Here is a 24,038-nt window from a genome sequence, read left to right as displayed (position 1 = left end):
TTTGTTTGTGTAGGTGCGTGGGACTCGAGCGTGATCTCCTACTGAATTGATACCTTGGTTCTCAAAAACTGAGGGAAATACTTGCGCTACTTACTGCATCACCCTTTCCTCTTCAAGAGAAAACCAACGCAGTGCTCAAAAGGTAGCAATATATCATAGTTCACAAGCCAAATAAATATATCATAGTTTACAAGCCAAGTAAAAATTAAATTATCTCAAATACATTTTAAAAAAGATACATATATTTGTTGCCAACTTGAGCCCACATATGCTCAACCAAATCATTTTGCAGCTGAATGTGAGTTTCCCAATCACACATTTGATGATAAAATTGGGTGAACTGTGCAAAAGTTGCCGCTCCTCCATGCTCAGGCACAACATTGTTAGCCTGAAACTCAAACCCTTGGTCGTAGATACGTTCTAGGCGCTCATCATCTACGATCATGTTGTGCATGATCACGCAAGCAGTTATCACCTCCCGCAACTTTTTGGTGCTCCAAGTTCTAGTAGGATATCGAACGATGCCCCATCGAGATTGCGGAACACCAAAGGTATGCTCCACATCCCTCCTAGCATTGTCTTTCTCTTGTGCAAGTCGCTTCTCTTCTCTCCTACAAGATGGGAGACAAGAGTAGTCCACTGAGGATAGATACCATCAGCTAGATAGTATCCATTCTTGTACTTTAGGCCATTGATGTTAACATTCACCTCCAGGAAGTTACCTTTGGCAAGCCTTGCAAACACCAGAGAGCGTTGAAGCACATGTATATCATTGTGAGATCCGGCCATGCCGAAGAAAGAGTGTCAAATCCAGAGATCTTGTGAAGCCACGGCCTCGAGTATGATGGTGCAAGCTTCAACATGGCCCCTATACTGCCCTTGCCAAGCAGAAGGGCAGTTCTTTCACTCCTAGTGCATACCGTCTATGCTACCAAGCATCCCCGGGAAGCCTCTACTGGCATTCATCGCCAACAAGCAGGCTATATCGGCAACATTTGGCTCTCTCAAGTACTCAGGGAAAAACATTGCAATCACAGCCTTGCAGAACCTATACATGGAGTCTAGGCAAGTGGACTTGCTCATACGGACATACACATCAATGAGATCACCGGAAACTCCATATGCAAGCATCTAGATAGCTGTAGTGCATTTTTGATAAGTGGAGAAGCCAATCTTTCCAAGGGCATCCTCCTTGCACTCAAAATACTTATTGTATCCGACTAACCCCTCCCGAATACGGTTGAAAACATGCCTAGCCATATGGAAACGACACCATAATAGGTAATGTCTGAAGAGCAGGTTGGGAGTCTCAAAGTAGTCCTTCCAGAGAAGGAAATGACCGCTCTCTCGGTTGCGATTCAATGCCAGAGTGTGCCCTGGATCGAGCCCCGAAACAACGGCCGCTACCTACTAAGGTGATCATGGACGACCAACACAACGACCACCATCTGCTCATCGTCGGATGAAGAATCATCCGAGTCGCAAAGGAAATTGTGGAAGAATAACTCGTCGGTGGAGTCCATTTGTACCTTGCGGGCAAGCCGTCGAACATCATGCGGGTGTCGTCGAAGAAGCATGCTAGCGAAGAGCCACACGCCTCCCCTGCATGAGGTAGCAGGTCTGGCAGCGTTCGGCGAGCATGGCGGCGTCATCGTCGAAGGAGCTGGTTGGGGGCGCGGGGGGCGAGGTGGTGCTGGCGGAAGCTGCGGTGGCCCGGCGGTGAGGCGGTGCTGGCGGCAATGTGGGAAGGTGGCATGCTGTGGGGGAGATATGTGGGTGTGGACGGCTGGCGGGGGCACCGGAACTGGGTGGCGGCGGCGACAGGGTGGGGCGGCCGAGTGCTTGCTATCAATGGGAGGAAAAGAATGGCCTATGTAACATCGACTGGTGGGCCAGGGGAGGAGTAGGCAGGCGTCGCACGCGTCCATCTTTTGTCCGCACCAACGCAAATGAGGCCCAAATTTGGGTCCGGAATGGGTCGAGTCGGCGCGTTGGGCCGATTTTTGTGCCCGTTTTGATCCAAACAAACAAGCGCGGACGATATAGGTCGGCACGTTAGAATCGTTCTAATTTCTCATGAGCTAGCACCAACAAAGTCATCACCATGTGAGGAGCTTGGCAGACATGTATGAATCCGTCGGGCTGGCCGACATATATACTTGGAAGCCAGGGATCCTCAATAGACGATGCCAACGCTTGCACCCTACACCAGGTCACTCAAGCGAGTCTTGTAAAAAATGTTCAAATAATGTTCACGTTTAAAAAATGTTTGGGGGGGGGGGGTAAATTAGGAAGAGTAGGTTATTTAACCCAATTCTTGATCCGTAAAGTTTCGTCGGTTTAGTCCATATGTCTATCATTTTTGTTCATTGCATAGGTTGGCCGGTCAGCCCTTGTGCAATCGGGCAACACAATGTCACAAAGAGACAACTAGTGTTTTTTACTGGAACAGGTACGTGCCCGTGCTGAATCCACCTTTGAATTCTTGGAGATTGATGCACACTCTCTACATGCATACTAGTATTACTTTGTATTCTGTTTTTCCCGAAAAGGGGACAGGCCCCGGCCTCTACATCAGAACGATGCATATGGCCACATTATTAATAATAAGCAAAATGTTCCACAAAGGTCTTCAGGTTTGAAAAGCAGAAAAGCTCACAAAGAGCAAAAGCATCATGATAGGAGAAGCCACAACCGGCAGGCAAAAATATAAGATAGGAACCTAAAAACCTATCCTATTACATGACCGTCATCCAAACCGGTTAAAGATATCCTGAGCTAGCATCTCCGATCGGACAGATCCAGTAACCAAACGCTCCCTGGCCTCCGTTGGAGTGAGTAGCGACCACATACGGATGAGTGTAGTGGTCCGGAAGATAACCTGCAAGAAATGAATATTTGTTGTTCTATTAAAAACCAAATAGTTTCTGCAGTTCCATACAACCCATAATAAAGCACATACTCCAAGACGGATATGTCTCGCGGTTTCGGGGTCTAACCCATCTAACCACGTTCCAAATAACGTGTTGATGGTATTTGGAGGAGTAATATTAAAAGCTAAGTGCACCGTCCGCCACAATTATTTGCCAAGGGACATTCGAGAAAGAGGTGTTTGATGGATTCATCCTTATCACAGAAACTACATCTTCCCATCATTCAATATGCAGATGATACGATTATCTTTCTTGCATCTAAGGATGAAGAGCTTGTTGCCCTTAAGAACATGTTGTATACCTTCCAGCAATCCACTGGTTTAAAGGTGAACTTTGCAAAATCCTCAATGATTCCTTTGAACATGGAGGAAAGTGAAGCTGCTAGATTGGCTGCTATACTTGGTTGTAGAATTGGGCAGCTCCCATTCACCTACCTTGGATTGCCCTTGGGAACTACTAGGCCCAGAATCATAGATCTCATGCCACTAGTTGATAGTCTTGAGAGGAGATTGACTGCAAGTTCTTCCATGTTGAATCAAGGCTCTCGCTTACAGTTGCTTACATCTGTCTTGATCTCTATGCCAATATACTTTTTGTGTAGCCTACACATTCCACGATGGATCATCAAACAGTTGGACGGAATCTTCAGACAATGTCTCTGGAGGGGCAACAGTGATGCTCCAAAGCAGTCTCTGGCTGCATGGGATCTGGTCTGCAGGCCAAAAGACAAAGGTGGTTTAGGGGTCATTAATCTAAACATCCAGAACAAAGGCCTCCTCATCAAGCATCTCCACAATTTTTATAACAAGGTTGACATTCCTTGGGTGGCCTTGATATGGAACAGCTACTATGATCTTGGTGTCCCCCATGCCACAGCACAATCTGGTTCGTTCTGGTGGAGGGATGTGCTAAAACTTCATGAGGCTTATAGTGCCATTGCCTCCGTACATACCAACATGGGTGACACTGCTTTGTTTTGGACTGATTCTTGGCATATTGGGGGCTCTTCTAGACCTTTATGTTGGAGATTGCCTCGGTTGTTCTCTTTTGTAAATAATGATAAGATATCAGTTCAGGAATTCGTTCAGTCTCAGGATTTATTCTCCATGTTTTATCTGCCTTTATCCCATGAGGCTTCCTCTGAGCTACACATGTTGGAAGGTTGGATCATGCAGTTAAACAGGGACCCCACTATTCCTGATGTTTGGATATGGCCTGGTAAATCTGGAGGTTATTCTGCCAAAAGCTTTTACACAATAATGCACTCCCATTTACCTACAATACAACCCTGCAAATGGTTGTGGCAGAGTAGGTGCACTATGAAGATCAAGGTTTTGGCTGGCTGTTACTCTTTGACAGTCTCAACACCAAGGACATGCTGGTTAGAAGACATTGGAGATCAAGCCAAGATGATAATCTCTGTCTCATTTGCAATGAGTATGTATATGAGGACATGATTCACCTGTTCTTTAATTGCAAGTTTAGCTCCAGGGTATGGAATTACTTGGGCATTGATTGGACTGGAGGTTCTAATATACAACAATGTATCCTTCATGCTAGGACCAGCTTTAGGCATCCCTTCTTCTTTGAAGTTATGCTAACAACAGCCTGGAATATATGGATTCTACGAAATGGCAGAACTTTCAGAGCTGAGAGAGCCACCTTCAGTGCATGGAAATGTAAATTCATCCATGATATTTAACTTCTAGCCTATAGGGTGAAGGATGGTATCAAACCTAAACTGTTGGCATGGATTGACTCTTTGTTGTAAAGCGGGTAGGCATAGTTAGGCATAGGTAGGTCCTTTTCCTTAGCCTTTGTACAAAGTTTCTCTTTGTCTGTACAATGCATGCTTTTTCAATAAAGGGTTGTGGGGCTTTGCCTCACAGTAAATATTCAAAAAAACAATTGTGCAAACCTGCTTATTTCAGTGTTTGAAACTAATATTTGTGAAATACAACCATTATTTCAGTGTTTGAAAATGATATGCGTGAAATCTACATTTTGTAATTGAGTGTAATGTGTTTTTTGAAACTAGTGAAATGTGTGAAATATGTCTTTTATAAATGAGTGAAATCATTTACCAATATTACTGGAATTAGTTTAACTTGAAAAAAGAGTGAAAACATTTATTTGAAATGAGTGAAAGATATGTTTGAAATCTATCTGTGAAATATATTCAGAAATGAGTGAAACTAGTTTTTTATAAAGAGTGAAATATGTTTTCATAAATGCGTGAAATTTGTTATATTGTATAATTCAATCATATACTGAAATGAGTGAAATACATGTTTTGAAACGAGTGTAATCTCTTTCTAAATGGGGTGAAACCTATCTTTTAGAAATCTGTTTTTTTTTTGCATTGAGGGAAATCAATTTTGAAATATGTTTTCTTAACTTAGTGAAATATGTTTTCTCAACTAAGTGAAATTATTTTTCTAAAATGAGGACGGTTTCTTTAGATGAGTGAAATTGGTCAGATTTCTGAAACGAAAGAAACTATTTTTTAACGACTAAAATCCATGTTTTCTCAACTTAGTGAAATATGTTTTCTCAACTGAGAGAAATTATTTTTCTGAAATAAGTGGCATCAGTTTCTTCGGATGAGCGAAATTGGTTTTTTGAACATAAAGAAATAAGTTTTTTTAAATGATTGAAATCGGCTCTCTGAAAAGAGTGAAACAAGTTTATTAAATGACTAAGATATGTGCCTTCTAATGTGTGAAATAGGCATTTTACAATGAGGGAAATCCATTTTAAAATGACTAAGATCTTTTTTTTGTAATGTGAAACTGATTGCAACAGTAAAATTCAAACTAGCCATAATGTATCCAAAATCGGTCTTGTTTTAAAGGCCTTATCATTCTGAATTCAAATATACAAAAAATTCACAAACATAATTTTTTTTCATAAGTTATTTACCATTCAAATATGACTAGGAAATAAAATGCAAAAATTTTGCTTGGGGAGAGAGAACACATGCGCCGTATTTTTCTTCTCACTCACTCTCTCTCATAGCTAAAGTTGCCACAAATCTGGCATGCACTAGTGTTTTTCTTTCTCCACTGTTTGTATTGCATAGCAAATTATTTTTACTTTATACACAAAAAATTGGCATGAATATCAGAGGAAGCAAGTGAATAGGCGATGTTTCACCAGTAGGTACCGGTTCCGGTAGAAAAACTATTTTGGACCTCCATGTTGTGCCGTGTCTCTAGGTTTTTTTTGAGACAAGTGTTCTCTCTCCCCAAGCAAAATTTTTAGAACATCAAGAGGGCTACGAGCCCCTCCCCTTCCGTATCAAAATGAAACCAACCATTGACACAATTCAGAGCAATAAAAATATAAAAAGGTTGCAAAATCGAAATGAAGGAAGTTTATACTCCCTTCGTCTTAAAATAAATGTCACTGACTTAGTAAAAATAAGTGTCATTGGTTTAGTATAACTTTACTACAAAGTTGTACTAAGTCCATTCGTAAAAAAATAATTCATGCTAAGTCAACGACACTTAATTTAGGATGTAGGAAGTACATTTCAAGGGTGAACAACCAGATCAACATTCCAGCACGTCTCACGCGAGCGTCGAAAGAGGAGAAAGGTTCAGCGGATATTCAACCACTTTAGAGTTACTATCTTAGGGCATGTACATCGATTGATAATACTATCTTATCTTAAGTTTGTCGTGTAATTTAGAAATGGCAGTATAAAAGTGATGTATAATGGATCATCTCTTAGTCTTCTCTCTAGTAGTTGTAATTATCTAAATATGTGGTCGGAGATATGGTTGCTAAGACACTATCTCTTAATTAAGATAAGGCAATTTTTTTTTCATTCTCCTACATCTAAGCAACCCTATACCACGAATGGATGGGCAAACCCACAGAAATAATAAGTACAACTAAGCATTGCAGGTTTGAATTATATCATATTTAATAAATCCACTTAATTACAAATGTACAACAACTCAATATATTAACGAAGCTGGTATACGTGCATTACTAAGTCAGGTCATTTGTCTCAAAAAATTAAGTCAAGTTATTGCTGCTTAATTATCCGGATTAGCTCCACACCTTTGTCACTAAATAAAATTGAGGAATCTGTTTACTTTTTTTACCATGATTGAAAAATAAATATGTTTCTTGATAACAAGTGTGCGTGCGTGCGTACCCCCGTATACATATAGGCACGGTAAACGACATATGTTTTCTTCCACCGATACAGTAATTACCTAGCTACAAGCCATACTCAAGTGAGAAAGCTAAGCCCCTCTGATGCATACTATTTATCGTTGATTTAGTATTGTACTAAATCAATGATACTCCCTCCTTCCCAAAATCTAAGGCGTATTAGTTGTTAGCATAAAAATTAGCGCAGAGTCAGTTACGTGAGCAAATCGCACGAGGGAGCCATCCACGATTGGAGATAAAAAAAGGAAGGCATGCATGATTTGGGTGCTAACCCCACAAGAGGATTGGTCGCATCTTTTTATTTCCAAAAAAGTAGCGATCTTGGCTAGGCTTTAACTGTGCGTCCTACATTATGGGATTGCATGTAAATCCTAATACGCCTAAGATTTTGGGAAGGAGTGAGTAATTAATATGGATCAAAGGGAGTTGAATAATTGTATCTTCCTCTGTTCACAATTGTAACATGTGTTTTGGTAGTTTAAATTGCCAAAACATCTTATATTTAGAACCAGAGGCATATATTAGTTCAACTCATGTGCAGGTACCTAGTCGGTTGATTCATTCTGACCGTAAATAGAATCTAATCTAACAAAAAAAGTTTATTTCATACTGTTTTCAGTACTTTTTCACATACAAATACACATTGTGCATCAATGGATCACTAAGCCAAATCCAACCCACATTTCATCTCGTAGCCATATAATCCACCAAACTCATAAACTTGTCGCCCACTCATCAGCCATCACTCCACCTTCTCTATCCTCACACACCTAATCTTCTCCCCATCTCTCTTGAACAACAGATCTTGTGATCTGGATTGGGAGCACAACTCGTCTATATTTTTTAATTCAAAACTGAGTTGCAAATTATGAGAAACATCCAAAACACATGGTGTGTAGATATTAGAGTGACTCATGTGCTAAATTAGTTTATAATTTTATTTATGGTCTGGTTAGAACAAAGAAGTGGGGAGCTAGAATAACAAATAAACTTTTGAAAAAGTTCCCGAGTTTGATATTTTGCATAGCTTGCAAATGAATTGGGATTTTCACAAAATCTGGATTTGGAGATGAACTTAATTCATTAGAATTGGAGGTTACCTTTTTGGATTTATTTATGAGTGCAAAATTATTATTATGTTTATAAAGGGATCATGTGTCCTTGAGCACACTTGATGGTTAAAGTAATCGCTAAAGTTTGACTTTCTGATCAACTTTTACACCAATTGCCAAAGTAGGTGAAATTAAAAAATTAATTGGGAAAGTTCTTTTAGGTACTTCCATTATTTATTCAATTGAGCTTTGTTCCACAAACTTTAGACTGATAACTTTGAGCCCCATTAACTTTCCATACTTGACAAATTTGTCTATTGGCTTTAGCTAAAGCGGAATGTTGGATTGTGTGCTGATAGCTTCTCACATATGCCAACACAGATATCACAAAAAATAGCGAAAGTATATGTTAGAAAATAGCAATAAAATATCGAAAAGGTGTGGCTACACCTGGGTTAACAATAAATAAAAAAAACTAGCATGAACACAAAAATGTAACAAAATAGCCATAATTAACTTTATGCAATTCTACTAAAAATATGGGATCTGAAAATGAGAAATTTTAAAAATTTAAGAAAAACAATTGTTAGTATGCTGGAATAACTAGAGAATTCGAGTAAACCTTGGAATATTTTTTAAATATTCATATAACCCCACATATTTTTTCTGTCACTAATGTTTCTAAACTAATTTTGATATTTTCTTTAATTACTAGGTCTTTGCATAATTTTTCTAAATTATTATATTTGACTTGTTAAAGATTCTTAATTTTTAAATAATTTTCATGGCGTTACAATAATTTTCTCAAATAGTTTAGATTTTATATATCCAATGTGCTTTTGTTTTCAAAGTAATCACTACTTTTGAAGGAAACTTAATATAATTCCACTACTCCTGAATTTTGTAGCATCTCCTATTACTTCTTTTTGTGTTACATAGGTTGTCATTTCTAAAGAAAATAGTGTTGTGTGAACAACAAGACTACTTTCACCCTAGAAAAACAGACTGCTTGACAAGGTTAGGGAGAAAAATGGGTGGTGTCGTGGGGTAAAATTTGACAGTAACAAGGGTGTACAACGGAACTTGATCTACCCAGGCACAGATGGGTGACACAAGAGATTATAGAGGTTCAGGCACCTCGGCGGTGGAGGAAATAGTCATAATCCTGTGCGTGGTCTTGCGAGCGGTGGAGGAAATAGTCCTAATCATGTGTGTGCTCTTGCGTTTAGTTGTGTATAGGGATTACAAAGAATGTGATTGAGTTCATGAGAAAAAGTAGAAGCTCCCCCAGACCCGGTGTCCTAGCCATGGCTTATCTAGAGTACGCCAAGAACCGGAGTTACAACGGCTGGTCTTAAATCTACAAGTAATGGCTCATTGATTGTTGGTTGCTTCTTTTCATCATGGTGTAATGGCTATGCTTAATGTGTCATAAGAGGTATTAGTAACGCTTAGAGCAATGGATGAGCAATTAACAAGGCAACCTGCGTTTGAATGACATGTTATTTAATAACATTGATGTTGTGTCGCAACTCTCAGTCTTCCAAAATCGGAGACACATACATACCAAGTAAATGGAGTGCCAATGATTGCTTTGGTTGATGATTAGTGAATCATCCATGCGTAGCGCCTCCTTAATTGCTCCGGGCAGTTAGTCTACTAGTAGTCACTTGTGCCGAGCCGCCTGATAAAGCTCTCGATTAAGACTAGTCATAATGGGTAGTAACTTAGAGTAGTAACATGCACATGTTACTACTTTATGTTACTACCTCCACAGTGGGTAGTAACATATGTGTTATGTCATGCATGACTTCATTTATTAGGTTATAGACTTATCTTTTTTTTTGATATGTGTGATGTTACAGTAACTAGCTATGTTACCACATGCCTCTCTTTCTTCATTAATTACATGCCACATCATCTATTTTATTTAGATAAGTGTGATGTTACCACCTATGTTACTCCAACTGTGAGTAGTCTAATGGGCAAACCAACTGATGAAGATCCCCTGACTAGTGTCCACTCCGACTGGGCCGCCACCGCATGTTGCTTGTGTTTATATGGTCCTTTGCGTTCATGGGCATGGGCCTGCATGAAACTCTTAGCTGGGCCTTATGTCGCCGTGGGTCTACCCAGTGTGGTTCTTCATCACCCGGTGTTAAAATTAGGGATAATACTTATGTTGTACTTCCTTTGTTTCTAAATATAAGTCTTTTTAAAGATTTTATTATGGACTATATACGGAGCAAAATGAGTGAATCTACACTCTAAAAAAATGTCTATATACATCTGTATGTAGTTTGTAGTGGAATCGCTAAAAAGACTTACATTTAGGAACGGAGGAAGTATATACTGGCATTTAGGGTTTAAAAACAAACTTGTTTGATAGAATGATCAGACTCCATATTTTCGGTTTAATTTAGGTAAATTAATTTACATAAATGGTCATTTCTACTCATTTCCTAAGAAACGCCATCGATCGTACTGAAAATGTTGTATGATGACGTACTTACTTTCACAAGTCTAAATGTTAGTCAAGATTAAACACTCAGTTTGGCTAGCTAACAAAATAATTCACGAACTCACTTTTGCCCGTGATGACCAACGACTCGAGAGGAATGGACCACAGCTTCAAAAATAAAATAAAATAATAAAGAGGAATCAACCACATGCACGCGCGTATGCGCACATGAAAAAGGTTTCGGCGTTAGCGATGGAATCTCCGCTGTACACGTCCAAGTATACAGGGCCGGCCCTGGGCCAGGGCAGCGGGGGCGACGGCCTGGGGCCCAGCCAAACTAGGGGCCCCGACCCAGGCCATATATATATATGCTTGAGGTACAGCCATACAAGTGGAGAACCAACAAGGCCTGAGAGGCCCATCGTGATATGTATGTAGATAAGAAGCCCAAAGAATGCACACGCTGAATTCGTTCCGAATAACGATCGGTTGTGGTATATGTACGTGTTTGCGCGGAGCCATGGCTGTCAGTTTTTTTTCCTTTTGACCTTTCCGTCGCTGTTAGTTTGATTACTTCTTCAATTCTCCAAACCCAATCGATAGCAGTATTCACAAGCTCGGGGCCTATGGCTTCGTTTCCCATCATAAACGGAGGACGGAGCGGCCCAATGCCGTGAAACTCTGCCGCAGTCCGGAGCATTGCAACGGCTGCCGACTGCGCCTAGGGCGAGGAAAACCCGAATGAGTGAGGTAATTTATTTTATGAATCGTTCAGCCCTTAATTTTAATCTGATGGATGGAAATTAAGTTGTATTCTTGTTTTTATAACACTTGCACTTTTTGAGGAGATAGCTGGTCTTGGTCACGTGGTCTCAACGTTTTGTACTTGGATAGTTGTAGAGCACACCAGTGTTGGAGCACACATTATTGCTGCTAATTTACCCCAAGTTGAGGTGTTCTCCTTTTTGTTTTTACAAATATGTTGCCTAAAACATTTATCTAATTCTGAGAAGAGAACAAGGAGAAAATGAGCACATCAGTTAACTAAATTTTAGAAGGAGATTATGAATAAATTTATTTTTTGGAATCACACTACTTTATAATCTAAAGCAATTAGATGCCAATATTATTGAAGCACCACAACCTATTATTATCATATACTTCCTCCGTAAAGAAATATAAGAATGTTTAGATCACTACTTTAATGATCTAAATGCTTTTATATTTCTAAGAGCGTTTAGATCACTAAAGTAGTGACCTAGACGCTCTTGTATTTTTTTATAGAGGAAGTACTATTTACAAGGGGAAAATATATCATAGTTTATGGCTTTACCAGATTTTTTTCATATCAAAGTATGGAATTCTTTTTTTCCTCCACCGCGGCCGCTGGGCCCACTCATGGAGTCCGCCCTGGGGCCCTCGAAACTCCAGGGCCGGTCCTGCAAGTATAAGTACGTCCAACTAGCTCTTGTTCCAATTTCCATGTGACATTCATCACGTGGCTTGCAGCGTATCACACGTCTTGAACTGTGTACGAAACGCATGCTCAGACAGGGGGTCGATACAGCAGGTTGATCGAACGTTGTTTAACCTGAAAATCTGTGTTGTCCACACATGCCATAACATTTTTATAACAGGTTGATCGTACTTCAATGAATCGTCTGAACCATGCTTTTATAAACCGTCTGGCAGCTCGCGTTGGAATGAACGAAACAACATAATCAAAGTAATAACCTATCGTTTCATCGTTCTATACGCGGTTTTGAGAGGAAAAAAACCGTAGAATTTGGAATCTGACACAGGGAGCTTTTGCTCCTGCAATGAAGTAAATTCAAAACAAAAAGCAAAGAACTTAAAAATTGTTTTTTACACGTTAATGTCTAAAGCGTGCATTACAATTTTTATGCAAAACAGAACATTAGTGTTTTATCAACGAAAAAATATTAAATAGTTGAGAAATGCCAAAAAAATGTTGTCCAACTTGTTTTTTTACATGGATCAAAATTCTTTTGCATTCCACCTAAACATTTACAGATAACATTTACACATGCATATCTTCTTCTTCTTTTTTGTTTTTTCGACATTTACAAAAATTCTTTGGCGAGCAAGAGCAAATGCTAGCCTAGAGCTGAATTGAATAGACAATTGCATTCTTACCCCTAGTTGGTTCCTACCCACGGATTTTGCCCTTACTTTTCAAGCTTGCTCAGTTTTGCCCTTACTTTTTTCGTCGAGGTCCCTCCAGTGCCCTTTGACCGTTTGATCAAAACTTTAAAAATTCATAACTAATTCATGTGAACTCAGAAAAATGCAAATAAGATATCAAAATGTTCATATAAACATTACCTTTATGTGCATATCATTTGAATTCAGGACAAAAGCAGCGTTTAAACTTCCTGAGGTAATTAATGTTATTAGCATTATCAAAAATAAAAAGCTATAAACAATATTTTTTTCATGAATAAAAATTACATGCAAATGTAGGTGATGTTTTCTGAACATCCTGATATCTTATTTGCATTTTTCTGAGTTCGTATCAACTTGTCATGAAGTTTCCAAATAATGGACAAAGTCGTTAGAAAATTCATAACAAGATGATACGAACTCGGCAAAATGCAAATAAGATATCTAGATGTTCAGAAAACATCACCTACATTTGCATGTAATTTTTATTCACGAAAAAAATATTGTTTATACCTTTTTATTTTTAATAATGTTAATAACATTAATTACCTTAGGTAGTTTAAAGGGTGCTTTTGTCTTGAATGCAAATGATATGCACATAAATGTAATGTTTATCTGAACATTTTGATATCTTATTTGCATTTTTCTGAGTTCATATGAATGAGTTATGAATTTTCAAAGTTTTGGTCAAACGGTCAAAGGGCATTCGGGGGACCACGATGGAAAAAGTAAGGGCAAAACTGAGCAAGCTCGAAAAGTAAGGGCAGAACCCGTGGGTAGAAAGCAACTAAGGGTAAAAATGCAATTGTCCCAATTGAATATCCCAAGATATACTGCCTACCTTAGGAAATTTGAAGGCTCCGGCTTTTGCATTGCATGCAAGAGGCAGGTGACAGATGGCTCATCGAGCTTGATTAGTCGACCCATTTCATTCCGCGTTAACATGTAGTACAAATCATCCATAGAGCTTTTTTTAGACAAACTCGCAAAGCTTTTATTCACCCATCACAAATGTTTACAGGGACGAAATCCAGATTTCCTGGATGACTTAACCAGACATGGCGGTCAGAACCCAGGGATAACACATGCTTTGCAAGCTTGTGAGCCTCAACATTCGAGGTCCTAAACTCATGATTAATCAAACAAGAAGAAAAAACTCTATAGCGGTCTATAATTTCATGTGCCACGGCTCCATATTGTGCACTTGTACCTTTCTTGATTGCTTTCGACGGCCACTTTACAATCCGACGCCACTAAAATATCGTGGAAGAGCAAGTCATCAGCAAGGGCCAAAGCTTCACATATCGCCAAGGTCTCCAACGTCTCTGGATCATCAACAAAGTTGAGCCGGATCGCCGACGCTCCTTGGTACTCCCCTCTGCCGTCTCTGCAAATGGCTGCAACTATCCCGAACCCGCCATGTCGCGCAACCGCCGCGTCCACATTGATTTTCATATGATTTTCTGGGGGAAGGATCCACTGGGCCGATCTAGGGCCGGAGCCTTCTTCTCCTTCTCTGGCTTTTCCAAAACCTGAAGCTCTGTCAGGAAGTTCGATATGAAGCCATGGGTTGCAAAGGGTGTCTGGAAAATTCCCTTGTGTATTAGCTTCCTCCGCGCAGCCCAAATCGCCCATAGAGTAACGACCATTGTGACAAGCTCGTCGTTGGGTAGCGACTCAAACATAGAGAATATCCATTCTTTTGCGTTCTCGTTTCGGTTCATTGACATATGCTGCACCATCTCCTCCTTCGACAGAGCCCAAATGCTCCTGGACAGGGTGCAGTCCAGTAGGGAATGACGCCAACTGTCATGCACCCCACACACCCCACAGACGTCCGTAGTGGACATGTTTCGGTGCTGTAGTAAATCTCCTGTTGGTAGTGAGTGTTGGGCAAGTATCCACGTGAATACCTTCAATTTTGACGGCACCTTTAGCTTCCATAAAGCCGACCAACTCTTCATCAGTCCCTGGAGATTGGAAGTATGCTCTCCTTCCTCTAACCATGCTTCTCTTCCACTCTTTATACGATATATCAACTTGTATGTTGTTCTGACAGAGAAAAGGCCTCTTGGGTCCTCGGACCACGCCCAAAAATCATTAACTTGACGGGTGCATATGGGGATCCTCGGGATGACCTCGGCATCCATTGGAACAAAGACTTGCCTGATCAGCTCTTCCCTCCAAGAAGCAGATGATGCATCAATTAAGTCTGATACTAGTTCTGGGGGTCATGGACCAAAAAATAAATCGGCCTCATCATACACACTCTGGGAATCCAATTGTGCTGCCAAATGTTCGTCGAGCGCCCATCTCCTATGTGCATGATCGCACCCAGTTTCAACGTGTCTCTCCTATCGACGATTGCTCTCCATATCTGAGATGGGTGTGAGCCCACCTCTGCCTCGAAGATGGATGAGGTTGGCTAATAAGTTGCCTTTAGGATGCATGCACTCAAGGAAAGCGGCTCTGTCAGGCACCTCCAAGCCTGTCTAGAAAGTAGAACCAGGTTGAATACTTCCATATCCTTAAAGCCAAGACCACCCAAGTTTTTGGGATTTGTCATGATGTCCCAAGATACCCAGGCAGGTTTCCTTCTCCCATGTTTTGAGCCCCACCAGAATTGTCGTATGATTGAAGTTACACTATCACATAGACCCCTCGGGAGTCGGAAGCAAGACATAGAAAAAATTGGTATGGCATGTACAACTGATTTTATCAACACCTCCTTTCCCGCTGCTGACAATAGTTTCTGCATCCACCCCTTCACTTTTTCCCACGCTCTATCCCTCAGATAACGGAATGTGCTGTTCTTTGACTGACCAACCTCTGTGGGCATCCCCAAATATTTTTCGCTCAGAGACTCGTTCTGGACCTGTAGGATGTTTTTTACTTGGTTCCTCAAAACCTCGGGGCAACCTTTGCTAAAGAATATTGAAGACTTCTCCGTGTTGATTCTTTGGCCAGATGCATCACAATAAGTATGAAGTAGGTTTGAAACCGCATTTTCTCCCTCCGCACTAGACTTAAAAAGCAACAGGTTGTCATCCGCAAACAGAAGATGATTCAACATAGGAGCTGTGGGTGCCACCTTCACACCGCCAAGAACCGATGACTGAGAACTATTTTTTAAAAGGCACGAAAGGCCCTCTGCTGCCAATAAGAATAGGTAAGGGGAAATGGGATCTCCCTACCTTATACCTCTGGATGGTTTGAATTGCTCCAACTTTTCTCCATTGAACAATACCGAGAAGGACACGGATCTTACCATTCCCATAACAATATCAGTCCATGCTGGGGAGAAACCTAATTTCAGCATGATCGCATGTAGGTAAGCCCACTCGACCCTATCATACGCTTTCATCATATCCAGCTTCAAGGCACATAGACTATTAGTCTTAGACTTGTTCCTCTTCATGAAATGCAAGCATTCGTAAGCACAAATAATATTGTCTGTGATAAGTCTCCCAGGCACGAAAGCAGACTGTTCTTCAGAAATAATATCAGGCAAGATTTTCTTCAATCTGTTAGCAACAACCTTTGAGGAGATTTTATATAACACATTGCAAAGGCTTATTGGCCTGAACTAAGATAAAAGAGTCGGACTAGCAACCTTTGGTATCAAAACTAACACTGTGTCATTGACACCCTCAGGGCTCTCCTCTCCTTTAATGATGCACAAAACCACCGCTGTCACTTCATCCCCACATAGGTCCCAATGTCTCTGGTAAAAATGAGCCAGAAAACCATTGGGCCCCGGCGCTTTAGTTGGGAACATCTGAAACAGTGTCGTCTTCACCTCAGCATTAGAGTATGGCGCTTCTAATGTGTCATTCATCTCCTGCGAAACCTTGCGGGGTACATGCTGTAGCACTTCCTCCATATCGCTCATTCCCTCAGAAGCATATAATGACTTGTAAAAATCTTGGACCATCGCCCTCAATTCTGCCGGATCCTCTATTACAACGCCCAGGGAATTCGATAATGCTCGTATCATGTTTTTCTTGCGCCTCAAGCTAGCCTGCATTTGAAAAAATCTGGTATTTCTATCACCCGCTGACAGCCACTCTAGCCGAGATCTCTGACGCCACATAAGTTCCTCCCTGTGAAGAAGTTCCACCAGCCTCTTGTTGAGTTTCAGCTCAGCATGCGTAGGGACAGTACGGACTGGGTCGCCCCGCAGCTGCTCCAGCTTAGCCTTGATTTGCTTCATTTCCTTCCGAACACACCCAAACGTATCTCTGCTCCATGTTGCCAAGTCCTTGCTAATTCTGAGAAGTTTGTCCTGAAAATCTCCTACACCATAGCCCGGTGCAAGAGTACTCCAACTATCAGTTATCTTCTCCATCCATGCCTCGTGTGATTCCCACATAGTCTCATATCTGAACATCTTCTGCTTCATTGTGTCATGTTGAGTACCATCAAACCTCAACAGTATCGGCCCATGATCTGATGTAGCTCCATCTAAGTGATATAGTGTAGCTAGTGGAAAACGAGTTGTCCAGCTAGCCGAAGCCAAGGCCATGTCAAGACGAACCCTACAAAAGTTTGAACCCTACAAAAGTTCCCTCCTGTGACCTTCTTCTCAAAAGTCCAGGGCCATCCCTGGTAGCCAAGATCCATGAGCATGCACACATCAGCTGCATCGCAGAAGGCTTGTATCTGCATGTTACTTCTGTCCGCTACTCCATCGTGCTCCTCCGGAAGTAGCACTTCATTGAAGTCGCCAAAACAAAGCCAAGGTAAATCGCTCATGGTGCTGATTCCCTTGAGGACATCCCAGGTTTGGTGCCTTAGATGTGTCTGGGCCTCCCCATACACGCATGTGATGCGCCAAGGGTCCTGACCCGTCTCTGTGACCCTAGCATCAATGTGGTACGCAGAGTCTCCCAAAATTTCAACATTACAATTGTTATTCCAAAACATACCCAATCCTCCACTTCTTCCTTGAATGTTTATTGCATACGAATTATCAAAACCTAAAGTTCCAGCTAAAGCTTCTACACGTGCTCCACTTATCTGTGTTTCAACAATATATAGCACGGTAGGGGTAAAATTCATCGCGAACTCGCAAATTTCTCGAACTGTTGCAGGTTTACCCGCTCCGCGACAGTTCCAACAAAAGGCACTCATTGGGCCCGGTGGTCCTCCTCTAGGGATTCCGCCAACTTCTTAACAGATATGTTGAAACCTTCCTGACCCGGGGTCACCAATCTTGTACGCTTGGGATCTCTTTTTGGGGGTGGACTGATCACTAAGCTGCTCCCCACAGGCACTAAGGCGAGCTGATCGGGTCCCACGCCAGAACCATGAATGGAAGCTGAAACGTTGCTGTCATGCCCTGTACCACTTGCCCTCTTACGAGAGGCCTCCTCCATGTCTGTATCTTGAGCCGGTTCTGATTGATCTTCCTCATGTGTCTGACTCTCCCGACCATCCCCATCAAATCGGTTATTACCTAGGTGTTGGCCTCTACCACCCATGTGCCCTCCTCTGTGACCACCACGGCGGCCCCGGCCACCACCAGGCCATCTACCAGTTCTCATGTACCAGCCCGCCCTCAGGTCTTTGATGACTAAGGCGGAAGGTGGATGCACACCCGACCCGTGTTCTTTGAAGAGATGACCCAGCATCCCACAAACTGCACACCAATCGGGCAACTTCTCATATTTAACCCGATAAATCTGACGCTTCCCTCCCCTTACCATTGATACAACATTCTTCAAAGGCTTTGTCACATCTATTCTAACCCAAACACGATGGAAATTTCCAGCAAAATCCTATGAAGGAGGTTCAGCAAACAAGACTTCTCCCTCCCTGCCAGCAAGCGGTTCAATGAGGTGAGCAAACAAATCGGGGACGTCATGAATCTGGATCCAGATATCAATTGTGTCCAGCTTGATAGTGGTCGGTTTCGTCACCCCATCATATGGTTTGATAATGACAGCATCTCCCCTGAAGTGCCATGGCCCTTCTTGCATCACCCTCTTCCAATCACCCAAGCAACAAAATTGGATGGTGTGCAAGTTATCTTCCAATGGCCTGAATTTGACCTCCTGGGCAAGGTCCCAAGCAGATCTCATATTGCAAAAAAAACCACGTCTGGCTGTATGTTTTGACTGAGTTCACCTTCGCGATAGCAACCCAGCGAGCTGCATCTTCAGGGATGTCGGCCTCGTCGAAAACTACACCGTCCAGATCCTCTTCCTTGAGCCCAAGCTCTTGCATCATCTTCTTTACGTCGCTAACCCCGGCAGCGCTAGGGTTTTCGTCAGAAGCCATGTCGTAGTCTCACCCGATGGATATCAGATCGGGTTGGAACCAGGGGAACCCTAGGAGCGCCCCGCTCCCACAAGCCAGCCTCGTCCCCCACCGATGAGCGTGGGAGGAGCGGCGAAGGCGAGCAGGGGAGGTTTATCGGTGGCGGCAGGGACGGCCAAAACTCCAGACGACGGCAGATCGCCTCGGAGAAAAACCCTAAACCCTAACGAGAGGGAAGGAAATCGTTAATGAAAAAACTTACAGGGTGAACCGAGCAATCATCCGTAGAGCTAACAATTGTCATCCTGTTACTCCAACGGAACTGGAACTTTTTTTTAGCAAGAGCCCAACAAAACTGAAACTACTCCCTCCATTCCAAAATATAGTGCGCCCGCGCTTTCCGAGGTCGAACTTTGACCATAAATTTAACGAACAAGACTGACTGCGGCGGGAGAAAAAGTTACATAATTAAAAACTTCTTTTGAATACGAATTCACTGACATAACTTTTGCTCCTGCCGCACGGGGATATAGGAAGCACTACATTGTGGAATGGAGGGAGTATTACTATAAGTTTACTAATCATGTTCTTCCATTTATCAATTTTCCATGCAATACACAATGGTCAAGAATGTGACCTCAGTTATACAGAGACGAAGCTCACACGCAACAATTATTTATGGATTTTTGTCCGCATATATTCTTATTCTTACGAAGATGTTAAAACATAATCGGCAATACTGTTGTAAGATAATTGACGCACAGCGAGCCAACCGACCGTAATAGACCGTGTACAAAATAAACAAAGAAAACGTAACTCACGACCGAAGAATGGTGCGGCAAAGCGCGCGGCCCATTCTGGTTCAAACTGTTCCCCCTGATTTCTCCGTAGCTCTAGCATTTTCACTGTAACAAACCATCCCTGAGTAAGTGTAGCATCGAGATAGATCTCTTTTTATCTATTTTGAACAAGAAACGATTTTATTTTTCATTTACGAAAACGATCCATGCATGTATAGCCCTCCGCAAAAATACAAAAAATATATTATACTATATAGCTTAAGCAGCCAGATGGTGGCCAATTAACGCACGCACCATAACGGGTGCGACTGGGTGGTGGTGCATCGGTATCCGAATTGAACGGACGAGTTGACCATCTACCTTTGTGTCGCGCACGCTCGAGCTCGAGCTCGGATCTGTACCTACCCATGCACTTTCCTAGAAGCGTGTACGTAAGCGCGCGCGACCAGGACTCACGACTCATGCAACGCCCAAACCGCCACGCCGCTTCCGGCATGGCCGCATCCACCTATATATACCCCGCACCAGCAACGAACTCCAATTCACTAAACCAAGCAGCAAAGCAAGCTAGCTAATCTACTACTAGCCCTCCTCTGATTCTTCTTGCTCTCCGGCAGCAAATCGAGCTAGCTAGCTCCACTTCATTAAGCCAAGCCTCACACCTCCTACAAAAATGGGCAGCTTGGACACCAACCCTATGTCCTTCTCCGCCTTGCCCAGCGACAAGGCCGCGTTTGAGCCGCTCAACCCCGAAGATGTTCGCGCATACCTCCACAAGGCCGTGGACTTCATCTCTGACTACTACACCAACATCGAGTCCATGCCGGTTCTTCCTAGCGTGAAGCCGGGATACCTGCAAGACGAGCTCAGCGCATCCCCGCCGACTTACTCTGCGCCGTTCGATGTCACCATGAAGGAGCTCAGGACCTCCGTCGTCCCCGGCATGACACACTGGGCTAGCCCCAACTTCTTCGCCTTCTTCCCCTCCACCAACAGCGCCGCTGCCATCGCTGGGGACCTCATCGCCTCTGCCATGAACACCGTCGGGTTCACGTGGCAGGCCTCGCCTGCAGCCACTGAGATGGAGGTTCTTGCTCTCGACTGGCTTGCGCAACTCCTGCGCCTACCCACCACCTTCATGAACCGCACGAGCACTAGCCGTGGAACCGGTGGTGGTGTCATCCTTGGAACAACGAGCGAGGCAATGCTCGTCACGCTAGTCGCCGCCCGTGACGCAGCACTGCGTCGGAGCGGCTCTGTCGGCGTGTCCAACATCACACGCTTAGTTGTGTACGCTGCCGACCAGACCCACTCCACGTTCTTCAAGGCGTGCCGCCTCGCAGGCTTCGACCCTGCCAATATCCGCTCCATCCCCACCGGGCCGGAAACTAACTACGGGCTCGATCCGGCCAAGCTTCTTGAGGTAATGCAAGCTGATGCCAATGCTGGTCTCGTGCCAACATATGTCTGCGCCACAGTAGGCACCACATCTTCCAACGCTGTCGACCCAGTGGGAGCTATTGCCGACGTTGCCGCCATGTTCAATGTGTGGGTCCACGTCGATGCTGCCTATGCTGGCAGCGCGTGTATCTGTCCGGAGTTCCGCCACCATCTCGACGGCGTTGAGCGTGTGGACTCCATTAGCATGAGCCCACACAAATGGCTTCTCACGTGTCTCGATTGCACATGTCTCTATGTCCGTGATGCTCACCGACTAAGCGACTCGTTGGAGACCAACCCAGAGTACCTCAAGAACGACGCTACTGAATCCGGCGAGGTCACTGATCTTAAGGACATGCAAGTCGGCGTTGGTCGGCGCTTTCGTGGGCTCAAGCTTTGGATGGTCATGCGAACCTATGGTACCGCAAAGCTCCAAGAGCACATCCGTAGTGATGTCGCCATGGCCAAGATGTTTGAAGATTTCGTCCGTGCCGACGAGAGGTTCGAGGTGGTCGTACCGAGGAACTTTGCTCTTGTGTGCTTTAGAATCAAGGCAAGTGGAGCCATGACGGAGGAGGATGCCGATGAGGCCAACCGTGTGCTAATGGATAATCTGAACAAGACTGGGAAGGCTTATCTTGCACACACGGTGGTTGGTGACAAGTTCGTTCTTCGGTTTGCCGTTGGGTCGTCACTGCAGGAGGAGAGACATATAAGAAGTGCCTGGGACCTCATCAAAAAGACTACGAGCAGTATCATGGATTAAGTGGATGGACCTATTGACACATAAAGTTCCAGGAGCTACACAAATCCCTATATTTAGGGTATGATTATTCTTTTAAATTTATAATTTGTTTTTCTTTTGCTTTGATTCTGATTATTATTTATTTGGACATGTGGTTCTTATTCGGTTTTGTGATCTATACCGACTGAGGGTATATATATAGCAAGCCGTTACCAAAAAAGGTTTGATGATAGACTGTAAAAGTGCTTATATAGAATGAACACGAGTTACTGTATTTGCGACTGTACTCCGCTAGCGAGTGACGAATGCATGCCCGCGCATCTCGATCAATCAATAAATATACGTTGCACTCAGTTGGTTTTAGGTTTCAAGATGCCAGGCCGAAGCCTGGACACCGTGTGTTCCCAACTTCCCATTAAACTGGCCCTATCTATCTGCCATACAATTCCATCTTCAGGGTCCAGGCCGACCATACACTTGCACATCTGAATTAATGGTGCTTGCGCCGCAGCATTAACTCAGGAAACACACGGGGGCAGAGTTTTGACACGGACGTACATAATTCAGTGATCGATTTAAATGGAGGAACGATCGACAGGTGATATCACGTCTGAGTAGGAACGAAGTTTGATTACGGTTCTGACTCAACCAAAGCGAAACAGGAATACAAGTGGAAGTACTACAGTAGTCTTAAAGTTCTGATTCAATCAAAGCAAAACACGGCGGAGTACTACAGTAGGATAGTACTGCAGTTAAGTGACTGTACTGATTGATTTGATCCGTACTGGCAGCCAGTACCCATCCGCCACCCAACTGAAAAGATCCATAGAGGAGCTATCTATCAGTACGATTTGTGACCTATGGGCATTTCCAACGTCGACCCGTATAGATGTCTGTTTGTATGTCCGGATGTGGTCCATGGGCATGATATCAAAGTGAGTCTTTCAATGCTAATCATAAAGTATTCGGTTTGGAAAGAAATAATATGTAGGGACTTATATGTGGTGGAATATTGTGGTGTGATGTCTGGTTGGAAGGAGAGAGAGGAAAAAGTGATCATGCATGTGCGGAGAGAGAGAAGTGTTAGAGTTGCATCGAATATTGTGTACAATATAGGTTTGGACTTTGAGTTGTATTGTGTTTACAGGGTATGGAGTCATGTCCTAGTAGGATGTATGCTAGGCCCAGGGGCGGAGCCAGGATTTTGATATAGGGAGGGCCAAGTTGAGTTGATGAAAGAATTATCTAGAGCGAAAAAATAGCTACCATAATACTATAATAATATGTCATTTTGAGGCCATAAAAACATGTATACATTTGTATTAGTTTAAATTTGGCTCTACCATTATCAATAAGATGAAAAAAATTAACAATTTCATCCAAAGCGAACTTAACTAGTATTTTTTTCCAACGTAGATTTTCATACAATACCGAAGAAATCATCTCCTATTTGACGACTCTTAAAAAAGTAACCAAGCTTTAAAGTGTTTGAGAGCGCTTTCTGATATATACTCACAACTGCCCAAGGCCCCGAGCGCAAGTTTCAAAAATAGCCACACAACACAAACAAAAGAACCAAATCTGATGTATAATTTTGACACATCAAGAACTAAAATCTGATGTATAATTTCAACATGTACAAGAACTAAAATCTGATTTATAATTTCGAAACGTATAAGAACTAAAATCCATTAGCATCACAACAGAAGAATTGAGAGAGATCAATACAGTAATCTCCAATGCTATTGCTAACCTTGGGTAATCCCTTTCGGACTGAAGAATTGCGTACGGCAGCCTGAGGTATAGCTCTTCGTCCCATCGCGGCACACATGCGGTTTCAATCTAATCACAGAGGCAGTGAGGGGGCGGCGGTAGCAAGGGCGAGGGGGGAGCGGAGGCGGTAGTTGGAGCGTAGGGTTAGGAGCGGCAGCGGCGCAACGCTAATCACACAGAAGAGGGGGGGCAGGCCCCTGC

General features: G+C 42.8%; 1 protein-coding gene across 1 annotated transcript; it reads left to right on the top strand.

The window, feature by feature from the left end:
* The first annotated feature begins 20,440 nt into the window (after window positions 1-20,440).
* LOC119331582 (tryptophan decarboxylase 1-like) lies at window positions 20,441-22,284 on the top strand. The gene has a single exon (XM_037604744.1). It carries the CDS (start codon window positions 20,553-20,555, stop codon window positions 22,083-22,085), a length of 1,533 nt encoding a protein of 510 aa, XP_037460641.1. The 5' UTR covers window positions 20,441-20,552; the 3' UTR covers window positions 22,086-22,284.
* The last annotated feature ends 1,754 nt before the right edge of the window (window positions 22,285-24,038 follow it).

The sequence above is a fragment of the Triticum dicoccoides genome, chromosome 7A, assembly GCF_002162155.2.
Source record: "Triticum dicoccoides isolate Atlit2015 ecotype Zavitan chromosome 7A, WEW_v2.0, whole genome shotgun sequence".
In the NCBI taxonomy this organism is placed as follows: Eukaryota; Viridiplantae; Streptophyta; class Magnoliopsida; order Poales; family Poaceae; genus Triticum; species Triticum dicoccoides.
This window is presented reverse-complemented; position numbering and strand designations above follow the sequence as displayed.